At 41.6% G+C, this 22,777-nt stretch overlaps 1 protein-coding gene across 3 annotated transcripts in view; it reads left to right on the top strand.

The window, feature by feature from the left end:
- Nucleotides 1–22,777, top strand: part of CA10 (carbonic anhydrase 10) — a 493,759-nt gene that overhangs the window by 198,864 nt on the left and 272,118 nt on the right. For all 3 annotated transcript variants that reach the window (XM_058704424.1, XM_058704426.1, XM_058704423.1), the window contains one exon: nt 12,388–12,530. In XM_058704424.1, coding sequence (XP_058560407.1) covers nt 12,388–12,530 — 143 coding nt within the window. The remainder of the gene's footprint in view (nt 1–12,387; nt 12,531–22,777) is intronic.

Genomic DNA, 22,777 nt, shown 5'->3' with positions numbered 1-22,777 from the left:
TTTTTATTTGTCAGCCATATCTCAGTGAAGGTGGAGGGAAAGGAGGACTGAAGTAGGAATGAGCACACTCTGTTGTTGGGAGTATAGAAATGAAACAGAATGATGAGTATCCATTCATTCCACAACTTGTATTAAAAGACTAGTACAACAAGCAAACGGGAGAAATGGTATGCAAGGCAGACAGCATGGTCCTGTGCTCTCTCTTCCATCCATACATTTATGTATCTACCCATTTCATAAGTAGTTATTGAGTGACTACTCTGTGCCAAGCATTGGGGACATAATGGTGGCATCAAACGAGAGCCCTAGGGTCACAAGGAAACACAAATCTAAAGAAACCTAATCCTGACCCTTGCTGTGTACTAAATTCTGTCGTGGACCTCAGATCTGGCACAGTTTCCAGTCCTGGTTTTTCCTTGTGTGCTCAGCTGTCATGCCATTTGTGATGTGGAACTGACCCCGGCTCTGGGGAATTTATTTAAGGAATTATTATAGAGACTAAGGTAGGTGGCAGTGGGAACCTGGATTAGGCTAGAAGTACCAAGGTTGGATAAGGGGCATTTCAAAACAAAGAACTCACCTAGATTTGACTGTTGATAAGATTTTGACAGAGATCTACAATCCGTGAGATGCCTGCATGATTTTTTGCCTGCTAAGAGGAAGCATGTTAATGCACAAGTCAAATAGAGAAGTTACGAGGAGAAATTCAATGTGTCCGTCCTGTAACTATATCGGTGAAGCTAAATCTAGCGTCTTGATAGAAAACACGTTGCAGACATATTGGTCAGTCCACCCTAGCACAAAATCAGAAGACCAGCAGACCGTTTGTGTGTCTTTGTTCCCTGTTTAGTGACTGATTCTTTTGTGTTTGGGACCCAAGACTCGGTGCTGGCATGAAGATTATGTCTCCTGATATATCATGAAGATAACAAAGACCTGTTATTTGTGCAAGTGATAAATGCTCTAAATACATGCCAAACTCCAGGCAGATTGGAACAGCTGGATGTTTCTGTGGGATTACACAAATGTGAACCCAGTGAGATGTTGTAAAAGGCTGCCCATCACTGGGAGGGCTATAAGGCTAGGCTCAGCTGATCTCCACACATCCGTGTCACAGGGCTTTCGTTGTTTGCTTACTTTTTACATTTGTATAAGGGGATGGATTTGTGCACATATACAGAGGGAGTGAGAGGGAAAAGGAGGTGTTTACAGATTCAAATAGGTAAAGGATGGTATATTCCAAGATATCCAGATGTTTTGCAGGATTTTAACAGTGTTTCACCAGATGTTTGAATTTGTAGGAAATTGTTGCCTGTATCAGTGACATTTTCAGAATTTCCAAAGGCTGAGGAAGATCACCTACTTTCACTAGCTAAACGTTTTTTACCTGGTGTTCAATCCTCATGCTCCAGCAGGTTCCAGCATTACAGATCTGTACTTCTTGGAGCCAAGAGGATGCAGCTCTTATATAAATTTCAAGTAGGTCATGTGGTTTTTCAGAGGCATCAGGTTGGTCATTTTCTTCCAAGTTGAATAGGTGGAAATAATTAATGGGCTGGATTATTGACATGCATTGAGAAATTCTTCTCCTTGTGGTTTCAATTACCAGCTTCAGTAGACTAATTTCAGATTTTATCTGAAGCAACAGTAATTATACAGGGCAAGAAAAATGTCCACCGAAATACGATCGGATAATGCTTAACACCATTGTTAGGCTTAAATCTTAACCCTAAGACAGACACCCAGGGCTTAATGCCTACATAGACCAGACTGTGTTTTATGCCTTCCTGTGGGCTCTCAAGAATGAGTCATCTAGAGAAAGCAATGAATTCTGAGAAAGCAAAATATTGAGGGGGAAATAATGGTGTCAGTTGAGTTCCACTGAGCTCAGTGCTGGATGTGGGATGTGGGAGTCAGACCTGGATTCGAGTCACCACCAGCTCAGCTGCGTATTAGCTAAATGTCCTCACTGAATGACTCAGTTCTGTGAGCTTCAGTTCCTCATTTATAACATGGGATAAATAATACCTAGCCCTGAGGATGACAGTTATGAATGATTTGATGTAAAGCTAGCCTCTTTCCAGTCTACCACCAGTAGCATAATCCATGACTCAGTGCATAAATGGACTGGCTGTGATGGACTTTGCTCTGTGTGTGTGTGTGTGTGATTTTAATTTTTCCTTAGATGGACACACGTATCTAGTGAAGTGTATATTTTTTATGATCTTGATTTTACAAATGAGAGGTCTGAAGCTCAAGAGAAAATGTGTTTGGCTCAAGCCAGTGCACCAGCATTAGAAGAAAGTGTAACACAGGGATGAAAGTCAAGGTTGCAGGCCAAACAACCTGAGTCTGGAATCCTCACTTCTCCACTGTCAAGTTGGGCTGTTTGTTTATATCTTGGGCAATTTAATTAATGTCTTTGTGCCTCAGATACCTGTAAGACCTGGTAAGAAAGAGGATAATAGCAAGATATACCTCCTAGAATATTAAGTGAGCTGATGAATAGAAAATGTCTAGTGTGGTGTTCCACACATGGTAAGCACTCAGTAGATGTGACTGTTATTAGTAGAACCAGGACCTGGTTCTATTGGACCTAAATGCTATGCTATTTCCATCTCAATGCCCTGTCTTCCAAGGAGTCAATTCTGGAGTTTGAATATGCTTTTTGCACTTCTAGGGCTTTTTGAGGAAAGGGACAAGCACTGTCCTATCAGGTATGATTCAAATACGTAACTACCTGAAGATAGGAAGATGGGTCAGATAACCTCTAATGACCTGGTGTTCCCAAGAATACTAGATCTGTGTTCCATATCTAGAGTCAGTAATCCTCAATGGTTTCCCTGGAGCTCAGGCATTTTATGGTCCCCTAGAGGTAGCAGGGAACAAGAGTAGGCTTTTGGATCAGAAAGTCTGATCTTATAAATTACCATAAATGTTACTATACTCAAGACAATATGGCAGTGATACAGAAATAGACAAATATGTGGAACGGTCTCAAAAGTCGAGAGGCAAATGTGATCTATACCAAAACCTAATATGTAATCAAAGTAACATTCATTTTGGTGGAGAAAGAGGACTTATTTAATGAATAATGCTGGCATTATTTACTTTCTACCTGGGAAAAATCTTAGACCACTGTCATAGCATATGCAGATTCATTTCTGATAGATTTTAAAAGTCAAAAATTGTAACGATAAAATTTTTGTTTGTTTTTAGTGTTTACTTATTTTTGGGAGAGAGAGAGTGAGTGTGAATGGGGGAGTGGCAGAAAGAGAGGGAGACACAGAATCTGAAGCAGGCTCCAGGATCCGAGCTGTCAGCACAGAGCCTGATGTGGAACTTTAACTCACAAGCCGTGAGATCATGACCTGAGCCGAAGTCAGACGCTTAACCGACTGAGCCACCCAGGTGCCATGATAAAAATTGTTTTTAATCATATAGAAAATATTTATATGATCTGCATTTGGAGATACAACCTTAAGTAACAGAGGAAGCTCAGAAACCTTGTAAAGAAATAGATCAATATAACCAGCCATATAAAATTTAAAAATCCCTAAATAGCCCAACACTCAAAGTGAGGTTAAAAGCTAGGTAATAAGCTTGAAGAAAACATTTACTGTACATGACAAAGAGTAAGTGTTTCTACAGTTCAAATTACAACAAAAATTTACATGAAAAATGTAAATAACCCAGAGGAAAATGCCTGAAGAATGTGATCAGAGGAGAAATGCACATAGCTAATGAGCATAACATGCTCAACATCAGCAATGGTTAGGAAATGCAAATTAAATCAATGAGATTTCATTTTTCCTGTTAGATGTCCATAAATAAATAAATAAATAACATCCCATGCTATGGAGATTATGGGGAAGTGGACATACTCATGGCTGATAGCATAAATATTTACAGACACAGCCGGTATCCTTTAAAGGAACCTGGCAGCATCTGTTAAAGCAGGTGCCTACCGTGACTGGACAATACTACCATTAGGGATCTTTCCTGCTGAAATGAAAGTGTTAGTGCGAAAAGTATACAAAAGCATAGTAAAATAAGATGTAAATAACCTCAATGTCTTATGTTCAGGGAAGCCTGAGAAAAGGGAGGTGCGTCCAAACTATGAGAGTTCTGTTGCCTTACATGTGAACAAGAAGCTCTAGGAAAGACTGACATGGAAGACATTCGTGGCATATTGTTACCCTAAACAAAAAGCACTTTTACAAAGAGAACCTCTCTGAATACAGGGATATGTATTTGGGTGTGTTTATGTGAGCATAGTGAAAGATGCCTGGCCAGGAGTTCACACCGATTACCTCAAGGGTGTCACCGGAAGGAAGGAGAGGGAGATGATTACCCCCTTGCTTTACACACTTGTGTATCACTTCACATGCTATCACACATGCATGCTTTTGTCTGGTTGTTTGTCTGCTTTAAAGAAAGGAACTGATCTCACATTGTAGGCACTTTACTTACCAGCCAAGTGACCTTGGAAAGTCACATAACCTCTTGAAGTCTTAACTTTTCACATCTATAAAATAATGATAAAAGTATCTCACAGAGTTGTGGGGAGGATTAGCAAGATAAGATACGTCAGGCTCGCTGCACAGAGATTATGGTGCATGATCAGCAGACACGGACTCCCTCTTCCTTCCTTTCTCCTCACCCTCAAGGGATATGTTTTCAGAAGTGCAAGCCAGTCCCCACGCCGGAACCAAGCGCAAATGGGCAGATGAAGATGCAATGCACACAATTAATCCAGCAACTTCCAAAAGCCAAATTAAAATGGTTTTCTTTGGAGTTAAAGCCACTGTGGATGATTCATATCACTTCTCGGTCCCCCCATTCATCCAGACATGGAGAGTTCTGGATTCGGGGAATAATTGCACATGGCGCATTCCGGGTGTGACAGGAAGTGGCCAATCTTATGATCTAGACAGCTCCCTGTTCTGAATCCAGGGTGGGTTGTGTGGGCATCTGAAAGCTGCCTCTCCCCCGCCCCCCATTCTGCCTTTTCCATCTCCAGAATGCTGCAGTGGTGCGTCTAGTATGGGTAGCCACACACCATCCTCCCCCATCCCCTCGCCCAGCTCTTTCTCCAATACTCTTTGAATACTTATAAAAAACACATGATGCTAGACCTTTGATAAACGTGCTCTCACTTAACCTTCCCAGCACCTCTGTGAAGTAACTGTCACCCCCATTTTACAAATGGAGAAACTAAGACTACAGAAATTTAGCCACAGACTCAAGGTTCCATGGTGAGGATATGGCAGCTCGTGATCTTTCTCCTCGGCAATACTAACCACCCCCCCAAGCTGGACAAGTTAGATGACCCAGTGGCTTAACTCTCCTTGCATAATAGTTATTTAGATTCCAGTGATAGTCTGTCTTGATTGCGAGGAATGTCAAGTTTCTCTGAGGAAAACTTTAGACTTTTAACTAGTTATAAGATTTTTGTGGCTTGTAACCTCTATTTGTACTTGCCAGCTGAACTCAAATATCCCCTCTATTAGGAAGGCTTATCTGAACACTTGAGAAAAGGGTCAAGGTCAGGGTCACTTAAGCCTTAATATGGACACACCTTAATTACAACACTTACCATGTTTTATTATAATTATTTCTTTGTTTGCCTATCTTCCCACCATATGGGATATACTTAGGAGTGGCACATTTTTTAAAAATCTGACTCATTGGGGATATTTCATTAGTTTGAAAATGAATGCACAACCTAATGATTATGTGTTAAGTATATGTGTTACTCACAACCCCTGAAAGGTCCCCAAGTGAGAAAATGGGAAGCCCTAGTTAGACACTCTTTACGTAGTATGAATCAGAGTCCCAGCAAAGGAAGAAGAATCCAGAAGCAAAAGAGTTATTCAAATGCTATTCCTCCTATGAAATAAATCTGAAATCAGAAAGGGGCCAAAAGCCTGCAGCAGTGGGTATTTTAAACATGCTTATTAATAATGGCTCAAAGTGGAGATTTATTACAGTTGAGAATAGGGAAAGGGACAGTAAATCAGCATTGGTGAGGAAAAGAGCAAGGGAAAGATAGGAGTTCTTATTTAAAATGTATTTATATGCTTTATAACACTGAAATAGAGACAGCTATATTGAAGTAGAAGGCTTTATTTGTAGGATTGAATTCGCCAAAGATACGTTTTATGCCAGTATTCATTTTCCCAGCTTTCATTTGCTTTCTTTTGGCCGAAAAGTTGGGGGCCTTAGTTTATTGCTTGAAAGCAAGAAAAGATTGCCTTAGCCAAGTCTCTTCATGAAAATATTCCTTGCTTCGAGTGGTGACTTCTAAAGTGCTAGTTGGATCCCAGGAAAATGCTATTTTATTGGCACATATGTTGAAGAGAATAGTTTTTAAAACATTCAATTAGTTCTGCCTTTGAGACAGAATTTAAACCTATCTAAAGCAGTAGGATTAAATTCACGTAAAAACCCAACTGTTGCTTGGGAACCAATCCTTTCCCCACTCAAACTACCCTAAGGATAATCAAGCTCACACGTGGCTGTATTCCAGCCAAGGCAGCAGATACATGCTTTTAATTCATCAATCAGACCTCGGTACTCCCTGGCCTAAAAACTCTCAGTGGCTTTCTAATACATTCGAGTAAAATACAAACTCCTCACTGTGGTCAGCAGAGCTCTGGAACGTCTGTGCCTTGTCTCGACAGCCAGCCTCCTCTCCTCCAGCTTTTTTTTTTTCTTTTTCTCATCTGGTTCATCAGGTTTGTTAACTGGCTTCCTCTGGGTTCCTTGAACACATCAGGCTCTTCTCTGTCAACACCAGTGCCGCTTCTCTGCCTAAGACCCACTTTTCTCTGCCAGTCTTCAGGAACAACTCTTCTCAGTCCTTGCAGAGAAATTATCCCTGGCCATTCTAGGTTATCTCCCTATCCATGCTTTATTCTGTAATCCATTACCATCTTAATTGTCTCTGCAGCGAGGTCATCAGAAGTGCTAATGACACAGATAAACAAGGTCTCCCATATTCCCCACTAGACTGGAAGACCCCTAAGAGCGTGAGCTGTTTGAGCTGTTTCCGTTGGTCGCTAACTACCCACAACTGCTAACAGTGCCTGGCCTGTAATAGGTCCCTAGCAAATATTTGCTGCACGAATTCTCACTGTCAAGCCTGAAGCCTGACATGTTATAGGCTGTCAGTAAACACTTTTTTAGTGAGTTTTTCTTGTTCCCATAGGATTTAGCAAATTCACATAAGCCGCATAAATTAATTCCAAGTGCCCAACTCCCTGCCCGCGACAGCACGGTCTCTGCAAATTCTGCTAAGATGAAAAATAAAAAGAGGACAGATGAATGAAGGAGATGCCTAAGACTAACCTTCTAGGATTAAAAAAAAAAAAAATAGTCCCAGGACAAATTTTAACTCTCAATATCAGCCTTGATTCCTCTGGTTCCTTGCTCTCCTGATCTATTTCTTGTTTTGGTGAGAACTTTTTCGTTATTGTATGGGAGTTACCATGATGTGTTAATAAACTAAACTGGGGCTTTTTTGGTTCACTGGTTTTGAACGAGCAGCTGATAGGTTTTGCTTTGGGTTTTCCAAGGCTCATGTTTTAAGCAGCTGAAATCCCAGTCTTTCATAGCTCGCTGGACCCTGAGCCAAGAGACTGCTTGGGATTTGTGGTTTATGGTAACAATACAGCATTGCCATGGGGAGATGTTTTGGCAAAATAACACATGGTCGTGATGCAGCAGTTAAGTGCCATCGTTTGGGCTCTGCAGAAATTAATTTGCAAAAACATCCCGGTCTGTTGTGTGTTCTAGTTTATATGTAAATTAGAAGATTGTGTGAAAAGGATGGCCCGGATGATGCCATTCAATTTCAGACCACTTGTCCATTAATTGGTTAGAGTGATTCTCATTCAGTTTTCTTTTGTGTACATTTACATTATTTTCTTAATAAGGTTTACAGTCAAGCTAGAAAAAGACACAGCATTAGCCAATAAGTCATAATAACTGATGCTTTTAAAGTATGATGGAAAGTCTGCAAATTTGAGTCACGGGGACAGTCATGGAAACTAAGAGAAAAAGAATTCTGTAGTGGTTCTCTAAATTCGGAAGTAGAAGCTGTGCCATAGTATCCTGCAATGCAATTCTGCTCCCAGGGGTGACATGGGGTGTTTATTAACCTGAAGGATCAATAACATGGAGGATGGTTAAGTGTCCGAATGCTGGGGATAATGGTCTGCACAAATCCAGAGGGAGAGTTTCTGACTCTAACTCTTGAAGCCTTAGTTCACATGTCCAGCCTTGTTCTTCAGGTAAAGTGTGCTGGCTTACTCCCATGCCCCAATAAGCATAAGGGATCCCAATAAGGGATCTCCATGCCCTCCTGTCTCCAGAGCCTTCCTCCTAATGCATTTCCCTAGAACCTAGATTACACCACATTTGCAGACATTTGAGTTGATCCTTTTGGTACCTGAGTTCCCTGGACTGGTTTTGACACCTTCATTACTGTCCCAACACCAAACACTGATTCTAAGAGCATTGGCTTCTTTCATTGGACTGTAGAACCTGGCCCAGTCCAGCTGGGCCCAGGACACAACCCCTGGAGCCTCTCTTCATGAGCGGTCATCCCCATTAGATTTCCTTGGGGCCCTGCAGATGAGACCCAAGCTCATCCGCTCTTTCCTGGATTGAAGCCTTTTTTTTTTTTTTTTTTCCTGACACAGTCATAGATATATGGCTTTTTTTTTTTTTGCTTTTAACATTTATTTATTTTTGAGAGGAAGAGCAGCAGAGAGAGAGGGGGGGACAGAGGATTTGATGCAGGGCTCGAACTCATGAACTATGAGATCATAACCGGAGCTGAAGTCGGACGCTTAACAGACTTCTGAGCCACCCAAGCACTCCCCTGTATGGCTTTTTAAAAATCCTAATTTTATTTGGGATGGTTGACATTCAAAGCAGTTTGATTTGAACCTTGGCACTTGAAATGTATTTTAACTAGCAAATGGGCACTGATGTTACTTTTGATTTACCAAAAAAGAAAGGGTAGCAAAGTCTACAGTTGGCCATGGCAACAATTAAATCTGAAATTCCCTGGCTACAGTAATATGCCCTCCTATGGAGCCTGCTGGGAAGGAAGGGAGGTGGAGAAGCACCAGGAATCTTGAGACCCAGGCATTGGTCCTTACTCTGTTCCCCCCTGCCTCTCCCTTGGCTGCGTGGCCTCGGGTTGAGGACGTCACCCTCTGCTGTTTAGTCCTTGATTTCATGAATGTGTTTAGGCCAGATGATCTCTAACGTGGCTTCTGTTTCTGAAAGACAATGAATCCATGGCTGATTTCAAGTGAGCGGTCCAGTGGGGAACAAACGCAGGTACCCCTTCAGGAGTGGAGCAGGGGCGAGCGCCTCCCAGCCTCCAAGCCATTCCTCAATTGTCTGAGCAGGTGGTTAGAACCAGACACTTAGGCCTTGATGGTGAAGTGGGAATATAAAACCCTGAAACTGTTTGTCATAAAGAATGCCATGCCCAATAAAAGCAAAGGCAGATGTTCGCATAAAGTTTTTGTTGTTTATGTTTTTGTGGGGGTGCTTTTGGGGTGGGAGGTTTGTTAGGAAGGCAAAGCAGCACCTGCCCACACGTGCTGCCATCTATTAGCAGTCTCGCAGTCCATTTATAGGGTTGGAATTATTTTTGTTAATGATTTTCATGGGAATAGATGAAATGCACTGTGTGCTATAGCTGTAACTACATTTATTGTGCAGCTGCCTTCCAGGGGAAGCCCCTCACACATCGTAGATGGCCCGACTGTCCAAGAGGCTCTGGTCTCACAGAGTGTTAAAAATAAAAGGGGGCTGTATTCATTTCCTACTGTGGCTGTAATAAGTAATCACAACTTAGGGACTTAACACATCACAAATTTATCATCTTACAGTTCAGGGGATGAGGGAGCCCCAAATGAGTCTTATGGGGTTAAAACCAGGGTCAGCATGCCGGTGGTTCCTTCTGGAGGCTCTAGGGGAAGAATCTGTTGCTTCATCAGTTCCAGCTTTTGGAAGTCACCTTAGCTCCTGTCCTCTTCCTCCACCTTCCATGCCAGTATCTTCTTTCCTCTCTGACTCTCTTTCCATCCCTAGAGCTTTTCTCTAAATCTTTGACCCTCCTGCCCCTCTCTCTTAAAAAAGATCCTTTTGATTACATTGGACCCACCCAGACAATCAAGGATAATCATCTCAGTACCCTTAACTTAATCATTTCTGCACAGCACCATTGCCTATGGAAGGTAACATATTAGGATGTGGACATCTTTGAAGGAGGGCCATTATTCAGCCTACCACACAGACTGTAGAGACCAACCAAAGCCCAAGGGATAAATGCCTTATCTAAAGTCACACAACTGATCTGTGGCAGTGCCATGGCTATATCCCTGGAATCCCCACAGCTTCCACGTTGATGTGCATCGCTGACAAAGATAGGTGGGAGCAGGCACTGAGGGAGGCTTTATTTTCATAATAAACTGGAAATGATTGAGGAATAAATATAGGATTTTTGGTGATTTAAAAATAGTTTAGAGAAGACTTCTGTTTATATATTTTTTAAATACATGTTTAATTCAAGAGCTTCCTTAAATATTATAATTTGGCTAGGGCATGGTACTTTCTAAAGATGTTAAGTGACTTGCAGCTATAATAGAACTTAAATAATAAGGGGAAATGAAAGTGCCAAGGAACACACATACAGATTCTTCTTTCTACTCCACCTTCTTCTCTTTTACCCCTCTTACTCTGGCCATGGCTGCCATTTTGAAAATCAGTTATAGCTGGAAAACTAGTTCAAGCTCTTTAAACTAAAGGGAATGGAACCAGCAGATATGCTCATTGAATGGGTTAAGCCAAATTAGATATTTTCCTTATTTCACAAGGAACCTCACCTTATTTTGGTGTTGAAACAGGCTTCTAAGAATCTGAGGAACTTGTTTTTGGCTTTCCTCCCACTTCTGCCCAACAATGGCCTGTAACAAATAAAAGGTTCATAGAGTTTTGGATTTCAGTGGTACTAGACGTGCCATCCAGCCCAATTCTTCTCCTGAATTATGGGTCTCTTATAGGCTATCTTTGGCAAGTATTTACCATACTCCTCTCTTGCCTCAATTTTCTCCATCTGTGACATGAGAAGGAATGATGTCTACCGTAAATTAAAGGCTGAATTAAACTTGAGTTCCTGAGAGGACAGTTGCATCTGGGAGGGTCGTGACTTGGTTGTTAGGTTCATCTTCTCTAGGAATCACTCCCGAACTCCACTTGCGCTGCTTCAGGGTTCAGTGCCCTTACCTAGAGATTTATAACCCACTTGCCTCATCCTACAGCCACCCACCACCACAGTGTGATAATTGTTCTTGTACATAACTCCCTTCCTCTAAATTCAGCCTAACCCAGGGCTGAACATGCACCAGGAGCTTACTGTAGTGTTGATGGATGCTGCGGGTGGATGAGCGAATGATGACCATATAATCTCAAGGCCACGTAGAGATGGATCCAGAGCCTCAGTGGAAATACTGAGCTGGGGGTGGAGGGTTGGGCAGGAAAAGGCTGAAGATACAGTCTGTGATTTTCCATGACATGAAATTAGTAACTGGCTCCCCACTGCTCTGCTGACTTTCTTAAACAGAAGAAAATAACTGGAAATTGCCATAGAAATTTATTTCTGTCAATGTTTTAATGTGATACTGAAGAGGAGTAGACATTTCCCCTTTGGATATTTGGACTCAGTACTCCCAAGTCATTTTTCTCTTCCTATCAAGTGAATGCATTCTTGAGCTGCTGGTACATTAGGTTAGTGACACAGTGCTGGACTAAACAAAGACAGAGTCATGTTGCTGAGCTCCTGTCTGGCATTGATTGGGGTCATAAAAGTAATTCACTCCCTCAGTTTGGTTTCGACAACCCACAGAATACATAATACCTTGCATATGTCAAATGCTACTTTCTTTGAAAAGCTTTCAATACCTACTATATAGGACAAGGTTGATTCCCACATCATTCCTGCCACACAGAAAAGTGGAGCATCAGCTCAGGAATTACTAAAACTCTGGTGTACCTCCACATGAAAAGATGATGCAGGTGGACTATGCTGTCTTCCCATTAAGGTGTTAATGCCAACTGTACTCATCCAAGAGGCCACAAGGTGAATGGATCTGACACAAAAAAATCTGAAGGTGGACCTTAGAGAAATTGACCAAGATCCAAGTCAGGAAAATACCATAGCAACACCCAGGGGTCTTTATGGGTGGGAAACATTAGGTGTCTGTCTCTGATGTCACCCTTTTTGTGCCATGGCCCTTTTGCATTGTTTCTCAAACCTTCCACCTGGACTAATCCTACAATTGTTTGTTTGTTTGTTTCTAGTTCCTTCTTTCTGGGGATTGGTGAACTCAGCTTGGAACCTTTGCTCTGTGGGTAAACGGCAGTCGCCAGTCAACATAGAGACCAGTCACATGATCTTCGACCCCTTTCTGACGCCCCTTCGTATCAATACTGGGGGCAGGAAGGTAAGCAGCCATGTTGCTTCCATTGTGAAGTTGAGGGCGCCGAGAGATGCCGATTCTGAAAGCTAGTTTTACAGGTCTCCTTCTCTGTGATGAGTTTGTCTTTCCACCTAGGAGTGAAATCAAAGACCTCAGGCTTACTGCCAACAAATATAATTATGTCTAAATTGTACTTTCTCTCTCTAGCTGGTCAAACCCTCATGCTTCTCTAATTACTTTGTACCCCCTGGAGGTTGCCGGAGGCCCTATCCCTCAGTACCCCATGAAGGTCAGAAAGCAGTGTTGCTTCCCAAGCATATCACACTGGGAAAATCTCTCCTCTCAGAAACCTCTTTACTGGGGCTTCTTTTAACTTCAACAAAGTGAAAGAATAATTTGTTTAACAAAAGTAAAATCAGATATTTATCATTTTGGAAAGAAAAACAAACAAAAATCACCTTAGATGATTTATAAGAAAATCAATAATTAATCTTCCTAGGGGCATCTTGCTGGCTAAGAATCCTAACTTCTGCATAGAAATGCTGAGTTGTGCCTTGTCATTCTCATACCAGTGTCCCTTCCCCCCCACCAACCTCCCTCGATGCACTCCGCCTTCATGTGTGGAAGGGCATGATGCCCATGGGGATCTTCTCGTCGCTGGGTTCTAGCGTTTCTCTTGTGGGCTAATTTCTTTTTGGCTACCTTTTACTGTTGAGTAGATCATTGAAAATGGAAAACACACACACACAGAGAAAATTGTGTTTGAAGGTGATTTAGTTATTGCGAACTCAAGAGGAATGGAAAATCGTTTGTGTCCAAGAAATTAGGATTAAAATTATGGACAACTTTGTTACTGCCGGCAGCTGATTCTCCAGGGTTTGCCTTTCTTGGGCTCTGCTCTCTACATCCGCAGCCTGTTTACCTCACTTATCATGGAATCTATAAGAATTTTTGCCCCCTTCTGATGTATTGGAATATGTTTTTTCCTATTACCTGCCACCAAAACACCAACCAACCAAACAAACAAACCCAACGTCGAATGACTTAGTTAAGAGTTGTTAGTGGCTTTGACTCCAGTCACAAAGTGAGTTCTAAAGACATTGCACGTGATTGTAACTATTTCTCTATGTAGTATCTGTGTGTTATTTTAAATAGGACTTGAGAAGCATTTGTGTAGAAAAGTCCTATGTAGGTCATGTAGTTTATTGCTCTGATTCCACAAAAATTAACCTATCCAAATTATTGGTCCATTTGAAGTTTTATTTTCACAAACTCTAAAGGGAACTTAACCTGGGTTCTACACACACCTCTCTTATTCAAGTCACGAACATGGGTAGGTCCACTGACCAGTAAAGGACAAGTTGAACTTTTGAGTACTCGGTCTTTCTTTCCTTCTTGGGGAGGATGATGGAGGGAATAATTTGTGTCCTACACAGAGGGAGAAGCAGTAAAAATTCAGAATGAGGGGTGGGACCTGAGTTCCAGAAATTAGCTGAAAGGTAACCAGCAACACTGAAGCCCAGAGACCATAGAGGTATAGGCAGGAGGAACAGATGGAAAAGGAAGATGGAGGCCAGATCTAGAGGCTGTGTGAAGGAGCTGGATCTTTTTCCTGAGTTATGGCAAGTGAATGAAGCATTGTTCAGTCAAGAGCACACTGGGCACGGGATGGGAAAGGTGGCGATCTAACACAGGAATGGATACATAATTCTCACTTTCTATCAGCCCATCTTAGAGGAAAATATTGATGTGAAAGAAAAAAATAACTAATTCAAGCCTGCTTCTCCCTTAAATTTATTGGGAAAGAAGAGATGGGGGAGACAGCCTAGTGTTAAAAAGCACTCCTATGTTTTGGTTTGATATTTTTGTTGTTGTTGAAAGTGACATATATATATTTTTTTTATGTTTCCAATTCAGTAAAGTGTACCTGATCCAAATCAATTTTCAAAAGCACTGGAGTTTGGAATTTTGGAAACATTTACTTTTGACGATGTAAATATTTATATCTGGCACGATTTGTGTTGTCAGCTGTTTGAAAAGCTGAGAACTGTCTGATGGTTTCCTTTGCATTAGCAAAAGGTGGAAAATAGAATAGAGATAGTAGTAGGACCAACTGGTAATGAAACGTCTAAACTTGATAGACAATAGCTAAATCACGTTTGCAAGCTTTTTAAAGGTGGTGTTTAATGAGTTGGAGACTTATTTTGGAATGAGTATTCAAATGACTGCTGTGAATTTAGTTTTGCCTTGAAGAAATATGTATCCAATTCAAAAGGTTTAAAAGACTGGGAGGTTTTGGGCAAGGTACCACATTTTGAAGTCTGAGATCAGCTGGATATCAGCATGTTAAGTGTATCCCAGTCATTATGTGTTTTATGTCACATTTTTATCCATGAGCATTATTCTTGCTCCTGTTTAAGTGTACCTTATGCATAATAAGCCCATGAAGTACCCTTGCTGTGATCTCTGACTTGTGTTACTGTGTTTGTTTTTTTCATGTATTTGGCCTGACATAGGGTTCAGATGATGAATTACGGCTTATCTTAGCATGAGCAAGGGCTGAAATTTACCCCGAATGCAAGAATACAAAGAATGATAATAGTTACATGACAATCAAAACATATGATGTCTTGGATACAACAGAGTATATTCATTATACTTGAACAGTGATAGTTCTTCTACTTTTTAGGTTGCTTATTTTCAATGATAATTCTTAAGCAATGTTTGGTGTTGTTGTTTTTTTTTTTTCTTGAAAGAGAGTATTTGTTACCCAGTTGTTTGTATCTGACACATAGGATTCTTATGGGCAAAATTTAAAATGACTGTGCTTTTCAAACAATACTCACTTGGGGCGCCTGGGTGGCTCAGTCAGTTAAGCATCTGACGTCAGCTCAGGTCATGATCTCAGGTCTGTGAGTTCGAGCCCCGCATTGGGCTCTGTGCTGACAGCTGAGAGCCTGGAGCCTGCTTCAGATTCTGTGTCTCCCTCTCTCTCTGCCCCTCCACTGCTCAGGCTCTGTCTCTCTCTGTCTCAAAAATAAATAATAACATTAAAAAAGTGTTTAAAAAAAACAATACTCACTTAAGTTTAGGTTGCATATGGACATAACAATTTTACCTTGGAATCCATCTCCCACCCTTGACCCCCATTCAACTTAATTCCCAACAGTCTAAACAGTTTTTTAAAATCTTGGAGATAATTAATCTATTCTAGATAAAGCTCCTGAGTCAACTCAGGAAATCAGAGTGGGAGGGTGGAGATCATTCTTCCCTCACGATCTCAGATCATTTAACACCCTATATGTAGGAAATTGGATTATGATGTGTTTTTAAGCTGGGTTCAAGCCTGATTGACTGTTTTAAAGATGGACACCCTTGGTAGTCAATGGGCATGTACAGATTCACATGTGGTCTTTTTCCCCCACACCAAAGTGAGTGTACAATATGTGTTTGTGTATTAATTTTCATGTGCTATTCACGTAAGTCAGCTTCTTGGTAATTTGCATACAACAGTGTAAAGTGTGAATGTTATTCACAGCAAAATCTGAGTGGTTGGCTTGATCATTTTGGGGGTGCAGAAATTCCTCTAGATATGTGCCTGGAGTATTCTCTGACACAGGTGAGTGCTGGAGGATTTTCTGGATTAAGAGGTGGGGTTAGCCTTCATGGGAGACGTGGTTTGTAGTAAAAGAAGAAAACACATATTAAAACTGAGTCAAAAATCACTTGCCAATCCTGCCATTTTAACCAAAAATTAGTTTTGGCATTTTTCCTCACCTTTTAGCTCTTTTGATAAAATGGACATCTCAGTAGTTAGTGACATGGGAATTGCTCATGATATGTTAAATGTAAAAGATAGCATCTAAAGTCATTCACTTCATGATCCCAATTTCATTTAAAAAGTACTCATGCTATGGGGCGCCTGGATGACTCAGTCATTTAAGCGTCCGACTTCGGCTCAGGTCATGATCTCAGTTTGTGAGTTCAAGCCCCGTGTCGGGCTCTGTGCTGACAGCTCAGAGCCTGGAGCCCGCTTCAGACTCTGTGTCTCCCTCTCTCTCTGCCCCTCTCCTGCTTGTGCTCTGTCTCTCAAAAACAAACAAACAAACAAACAAACAAACAAACAAACAAACAAATAAACCCATGCTATGCATAGAAAAGAGACCAGGATTAAATGTGATGTTGTTTTCTTTCTACTTTCCTGAAGCTTCTAGATTTTCTATGACAAGCTTGCATTAATTTAATAATCTGAAAAACACCTGTTTTTTTTTTTTTACTTATCCTTTCAGTTTAGGCAAAGATATACTTACAGTTGGCAAATATAGTAGTTGGAATAATGCCCTCTCCTAAAGGTATGCATCTTCTAATCCCCAGAACCTGTACATATGTTATCTTACATGGCACAAGGTATCTTGAAGGTGTGATTAAATTAAGCATCTTAAAATGGGAAGTTCATCTGATATCATCCAGATAGACCCATTGGAATCACAGGGTTCTTATAAGGAAAAGACAGAGAGGCAGGAGAATCCAAGGCACAGAAGGGGATGTGACAAAGGAAGCAGAGATCAGAGTGATGTGTTGCCATGAGCCAAAGAATCTGGGCAGCCTCTAGAAGCTTGAAAAGAGCAAAGAAACAGATTCTTCCCTATAGTCTCCAGAAGGAACACAGCCCTGCTAAAACCTGGATTTTAGCCCAGCAAAACTGATTTTTTTACCTCTGACTTCCAGAATGTAAGATGACCCAGAATATAAGGCAGGATTAATTGCTAGCCCATGCCACCCACTGGGATGGATCTGAGGACTAAAGACCTCAGCTGCACTTCTCTCCACCCCCACTTATGCCAGGCTCCCTCTAGGGAGAAGTCACAGACCAAGACAAGACTGTTGACTCAGTCTGCATAAGCCAGCCTCCAGGCCACAGAGCAAGGTGAAGGCAGATTGGAAGGGGCAAACAGATAACATCCAACACAAGGCTATACATTTTATCTATGTGACCATTTCCAAATTTCCCATTAAATGAATATGAGGTAATAAAACTCATCATTACCTATCAAATTAGGTATAAATGCCTCGGCCTGGCATTCACAGTCCTTGTAAGATGGCCCCAGATCTCCCCTCCAGAGCCTTATTCCTCTTGCATGTTATGTCTATGTTTTGTTCTCAGTGAGATTGTAATACTTTTTTTTTTTTTAATTGACTGTATCTCACCTTCCCCTGTGCTTTGGACACAACATAACCCTTCACCTGATGTACCTCTGTACCTTAGCAATCCCCATCCCTACCTTTTTATTATTCAACCTCTCTGGTACCAGTGTTACCTCCTCCATGATACTCCTCTTGATCTCTTTAGTGGATGGTGAAATCTCTCATCATTTGACTTCTTAAGTAACTTGCTTGTATTTCTTTTAGGACCTAACCTTGGCCTATAGTATATTAGTTTTACTTGCCTTGTCTCCCTGTCTTCAGTTAAGGGCTCCTCATGATAAATGTGCTTTCATATTTTCATTTTATATCTGTGGGGTTATCTTTTTTTTTTTTTTTTAACATTTTTTATTTATTTTTGGGACAGAGAGAGACAGAGCATGAACGGGGGAGGGGCAGAGAGAGAGGGAGACACAGAATCGGAAACAGGCTCCAGGCTCCGAGCCATCAGCCCAGAGCCTGACGCGGGGCTCGAACTCACGGACCGCGAGATCGTGACCTGGCTGAAGTCGGACGCTTAACCGACTGCGCCACCCAGGCGCCCCTCTGTGGGGTTATCTGTGACAGTGCTGGTTGATTTGAACTGAACCGAGATTATCTTTGATTACCAAACAAATGGTTTATGTGGACTTAGTTAAAAGTTGCTTTGACTCAAGGCAGGAAAAATATGAGCAAGTCCCATGATGAAGAGTAACCTTGCTATCAACAGAATCTGTCATTAGAAACTAATTTTCAGTTATAGTACTTTTCCTGAAATATGTTGAGAAAAATAATGACTGTGGATTGGTTTGGTGCCTAAAATCTTATCACTTCTCTATTTTTAAATTTCTCCATGAACCTGATAGGAAAATACAGTTGACCACAATTAATCATTGCAGTTCATGGCATGTCTACATTTGCTACGCTAAGAAACCTTTTATGAGTGAGGCATTTATGTTCCTTCAAGGACTTTGAGATATATTAGGGGAGAAAATACAGATATACAGAAGTTAAATCATAGTAACTGATTTAAATAACTATTTGAGATAATAGTGGAAGAGATACTAAGGCAGCAGTGAAATGATTAATTAGCAAATCAGTCATTTTGACATTAATATTTAATGGTGGTAAGAAGTTGGGTTGGCCAAACCAGACTTTATGGAGGTGCTAGAATGTGAGTTAGCATGGAAAGATAGGTAGAATGAAATACTGTTTGCAGAAGGGTCTTTAAATGTTTAATGTTCTGGCTCCACGTGTGAAAGATTACAGAAATATAAGGATAGATCCATTTTGCCATCTAAATGGGTTACAGTGGTGCTGGTTTTTATTGGATAACTGATATTAAACTTTCATAGGTAAGTATTCCTTCCCATTTGGAACTCATTAGCTATCTTTAAGTACCATGGGTCTTTTTATGCTGAAGCTCTGGTGTGAAAATGATACACATAATTTCACATAGGCTTGTGGGATAGAGCAGATCTGTAAGAGCTGATGAAGAAGTGAATGTAATTCTTACTCATTTGTATTTTGTGGCTTGATAAATTTCTTGACTTGCCACATTGATAATATCCTTTCTCAGAAGGAGGCAATAAAGAGTCTCTTTATTTGGATCTAAAGCAGCTTGGTGGTATGGAATGGACAATAAAATTCTAGAGGAAAGTGGGTGTATTATCTTAGAAAATACGGTAGCTAATATTAAAAAAAAAAAAAAAGCTAATAACTGTTGTCAGGCATAGATCCTAAACCTTCAAAAGGTGAATTTTTGTAATATAGTTAGAATAGATGTGATCTCTTTGCCTCACGGAAGGTAACTCTAGAGGATTGAGAAGCTCTTAACAATGAAATTATGGTAACAAAATTACAAATTATGACACCAAATAAAGGAAGTGGTAGTGACTAAAGATACTGGTGTGGTGGTTCAGGGAGTTTTGCCAAAAATATGTGTTAAAATGGCATCTAAAAGATGTAAGAGAAAGGGCTTATAGTCACAGAGGGGGACAAAAGTGGAAGGAATCTTTGAAAATGGTTTAAGGGAGAATAAGGCCCAGAATGAGTGTAGGATTGCAAAGCAGGAAGGTTTTTTAAAGTTACAGTTAGAGGAAGCAAGGACATTAAGACAATGTTGACCTTGGGGCACCTGGGTGACTTGGTTAGGCGTCCAAACTCTTGATTTTGGCTCAGGTCATGATTTCACGGTTCATGAGTTCCAGTCCTGAGACAGGCTCCATGCTGACAGAACAGAGCCTGCTTGGGATTCTCTCCGCCCCCCCCCCCCCCACTCCCCTGAACTCACTCTCTGTCTCTCAAAAATAAATAAACTTAAAAAAAAAATAAGACAACGTGGACCTTCATTTGGGGGAGGATAGATGTCCACAGATGTTCTGCTTTGGGTTTAGATTTTAGGTTTATCACCAACCACCTAGATAGGAGAAACCTAACCTCTCGGAGCTTTAGTTCCCTCTCCTGTAAAAGAGAGGTTGTAACAGTACCCCTCTTGCAGGGCTGGGATGAAGGGAAGTACATGGAATAGCGTCCCTATTAGGCAGGTTATAACCAAGTTATGGGGCCAGTGGCTGGCAGAGGAGATACACCACAATTGTTAACTACTGTCTTCATCCATTCAGGCTGCTGTAACCAACTGTCAGTGACTGGGTGGCTTCTAAAGAATGGAAATTTATCTCTCACAGTGTTGGCAGCTGGGGGGGATGTCCAAGATCAAGGCACTGGCATGGTTGCCTGCTGGCATCTTCCTTCTTGCTGAGTCCTCACATGCTGAAGGGACCAGGAAGCTCTGTGGGGCCTCTTTTATAATGGCTCCAATCCTGATCACGAGGGCTCTGCCCTTATAACCTAATCACCTCCCAAAGACCCCTCCTCTTGTTACCACCACCTTAGGGGTTAAGATTCGAACATACGAACTTTAGGGGGACGCCAACATTCAAACCATGGCAGCGACCATCAGACATGTTGTGGCTGTTAGCGAGAAAACACAACTTAACTCCCACTCGGGTTTCTCTGTCAAAGAATCTCATACTCACTTTAAAATCTGTAACATATATGCCAAGAGGTAAAGTGGACGGCAAACTAAAAATCCCAAACCACCTCGCCAGTGCCCCCTGTCCAAAAGTTTGAAATTCGGGAGGCATAAAGGTAAAGCTTTCCTCTCAGGTGTATGTTTATAAATAGCTGCACAGATTCAGGCTGGGCTGCATTTGTTGTAAAATCGCTACATGCGAAATGGTAGAGGAAGTTACTGGATAATGTGTGCAGCATGCGTAAATAGCACGGGGAAGATACCAGGAGACAAATTCAACCTAATTACATAGTACATAAGGTACTGCTCCACGATAAGTGAGGTCACTGTCCTGTAATCACCTTCAGCGAGAAGAGACTATCTGGGATATTACGGTCGGATCCCTCCGTGCTGATGGCTAGAATAACTAATGGAAAAATGTTGACAAAGTGCAGAAGGAGACACAGGAAAGAGTGATGAGAAGAAGCAGACATTCTGTATATTCTCTGTTCAATTCTCTTTCTGTTTCTCTCTCTCTCTCTCTCTCTCTCTCTGAAAGGATGGTATTTGAAGGTAAATTACAGGTGGCTTCTAACAGTACCTGTCCCGTGCAGCCTCAGACACAGAGAACCAGTGCTGGTGTCTGGAAATGGCTTGGACCAGACTTTATTTCAAAGTGTGGAGGGTGAATGACCTCCCTGTGTTTCGCTGAGAACCCCCAGCACAGAAAGAGTTGCGGCAGGCTCCCAGGTCCACTGGCTGTGGTGGAAAAGCTCCAGCATCAGAGGGGAGCCTCGACCTGGCCCGGAATCCTCTTCCCATCTGGCAACTATGAATAATGGTTAGCTGGGCACGTGGAATATGTTTCTTTGAGGCTGACCCCCGAAATGCGGATTTAGCTAGGATGTACACCCTCTCAAAGGAAAGCTCCCTTTAAAGCCCTAGCGTTGGTTTGGAACTAACCTGCCTTCTCGTCTTTCTCATCCACTATCAAAATTACTCCTCAGAGTTTTGAATAGAGGACTCTTTCTCCTTTGGGATATCTTGCTCTGAATAGCTAGGATGGGGGAATGTTCCAAGAAAGGACTTTGATTCAAGATAAAGAAAATGAGGCCAAGGTAATTGTGTTTATGCTCAGAGCAGAGCGTTTCGCAGGCAGTGGCAGGTTCAGTGCGCGGTGCTGAAGAGTGATGAGAGATAAGCAAAATGCAAGAGACTGACACTGTCTTGAAAGTTGGAAACGGGCTCGGGGCTAAGGTGGTCTGTGGTTGGTTTCTGGCTCTCCTGCACTGTCGCCCAGCTTAGAGCGAGGCTCAGGACTGCTGCTCACTCTCTTGGCCGCTGCTTGTAATGTGTCCCTCTTGACATCACGCAGAAAATCAATGCAGTCATTAGGCAAGCCTTTGAAGGAAACACCTGGATGCTGGCTTTAGTAGTTTATAAATATATCTGGTTCTGTCTCAATCTTTATTCCTCTGGTGAGTATTAGAAAAGTCTTTGCTTTCCTTTCCTGATTCTTGGTCTTCCCTGACCACCCCCTCTCTCCTCATTTACATTTCTCTTCTCTGTCACTCTGACTTGCTCTCCTACCCTTTGCTCCCCTCCCCAGTCTCCTTTCTCCAGTTCACCTTGCCCCATTTCTCTGTCCCCCTTTCCTTTCCTCCCTCCTTCCTCCTGGTTGGGTACAGGTGACTGAGGGACGACCTGTGTGCCTTCTCTCCTCTGCATCAGAGTGGAATAGGGACTCCCCTTTCACACATTTTAGAAGGACTGACGGTTCTCTGATCTGGGCAGCAACACTTAAATAAGAGAAAATTCAAGTTATCTGGGGACTGAGTCCAATTTTTTATGAGAATATGAAGGGAATTAAGTCAAGATGCCTAATGAATTTACAGGCAAATGAATTTCTAGAAGGAATTATTTCTTCCAGGAATTTCATGGGTGTTAACCACATGGTAGTTTAGTTTTCTGGTTAATTGATTCCACAGATGAAACCAACAGGCATTTTACAAATTAACTGTCCTTCCAAAAATAGATGACAAAGTGTCTTATTTGCATATGCTGCTTGGAACTCAGC

Source organism: Neofelis nebulosa, chromosome 16, assembly GCF_028018385.1.
Source record: "Neofelis nebulosa isolate mNeoNeb1 chromosome 16, mNeoNeb1.pri, whole genome shotgun sequence".
Lineage (NCBI taxonomy): Eukaryota > Metazoa > Chordata > Mammalia > Carnivora > Felidae > Neofelis > Neofelis nebulosa.
The sequence above is the reverse complement of the archived record's forward strand: the minus strand, read 5'-3'. Positions and strand labels throughout refer to the sequence as shown.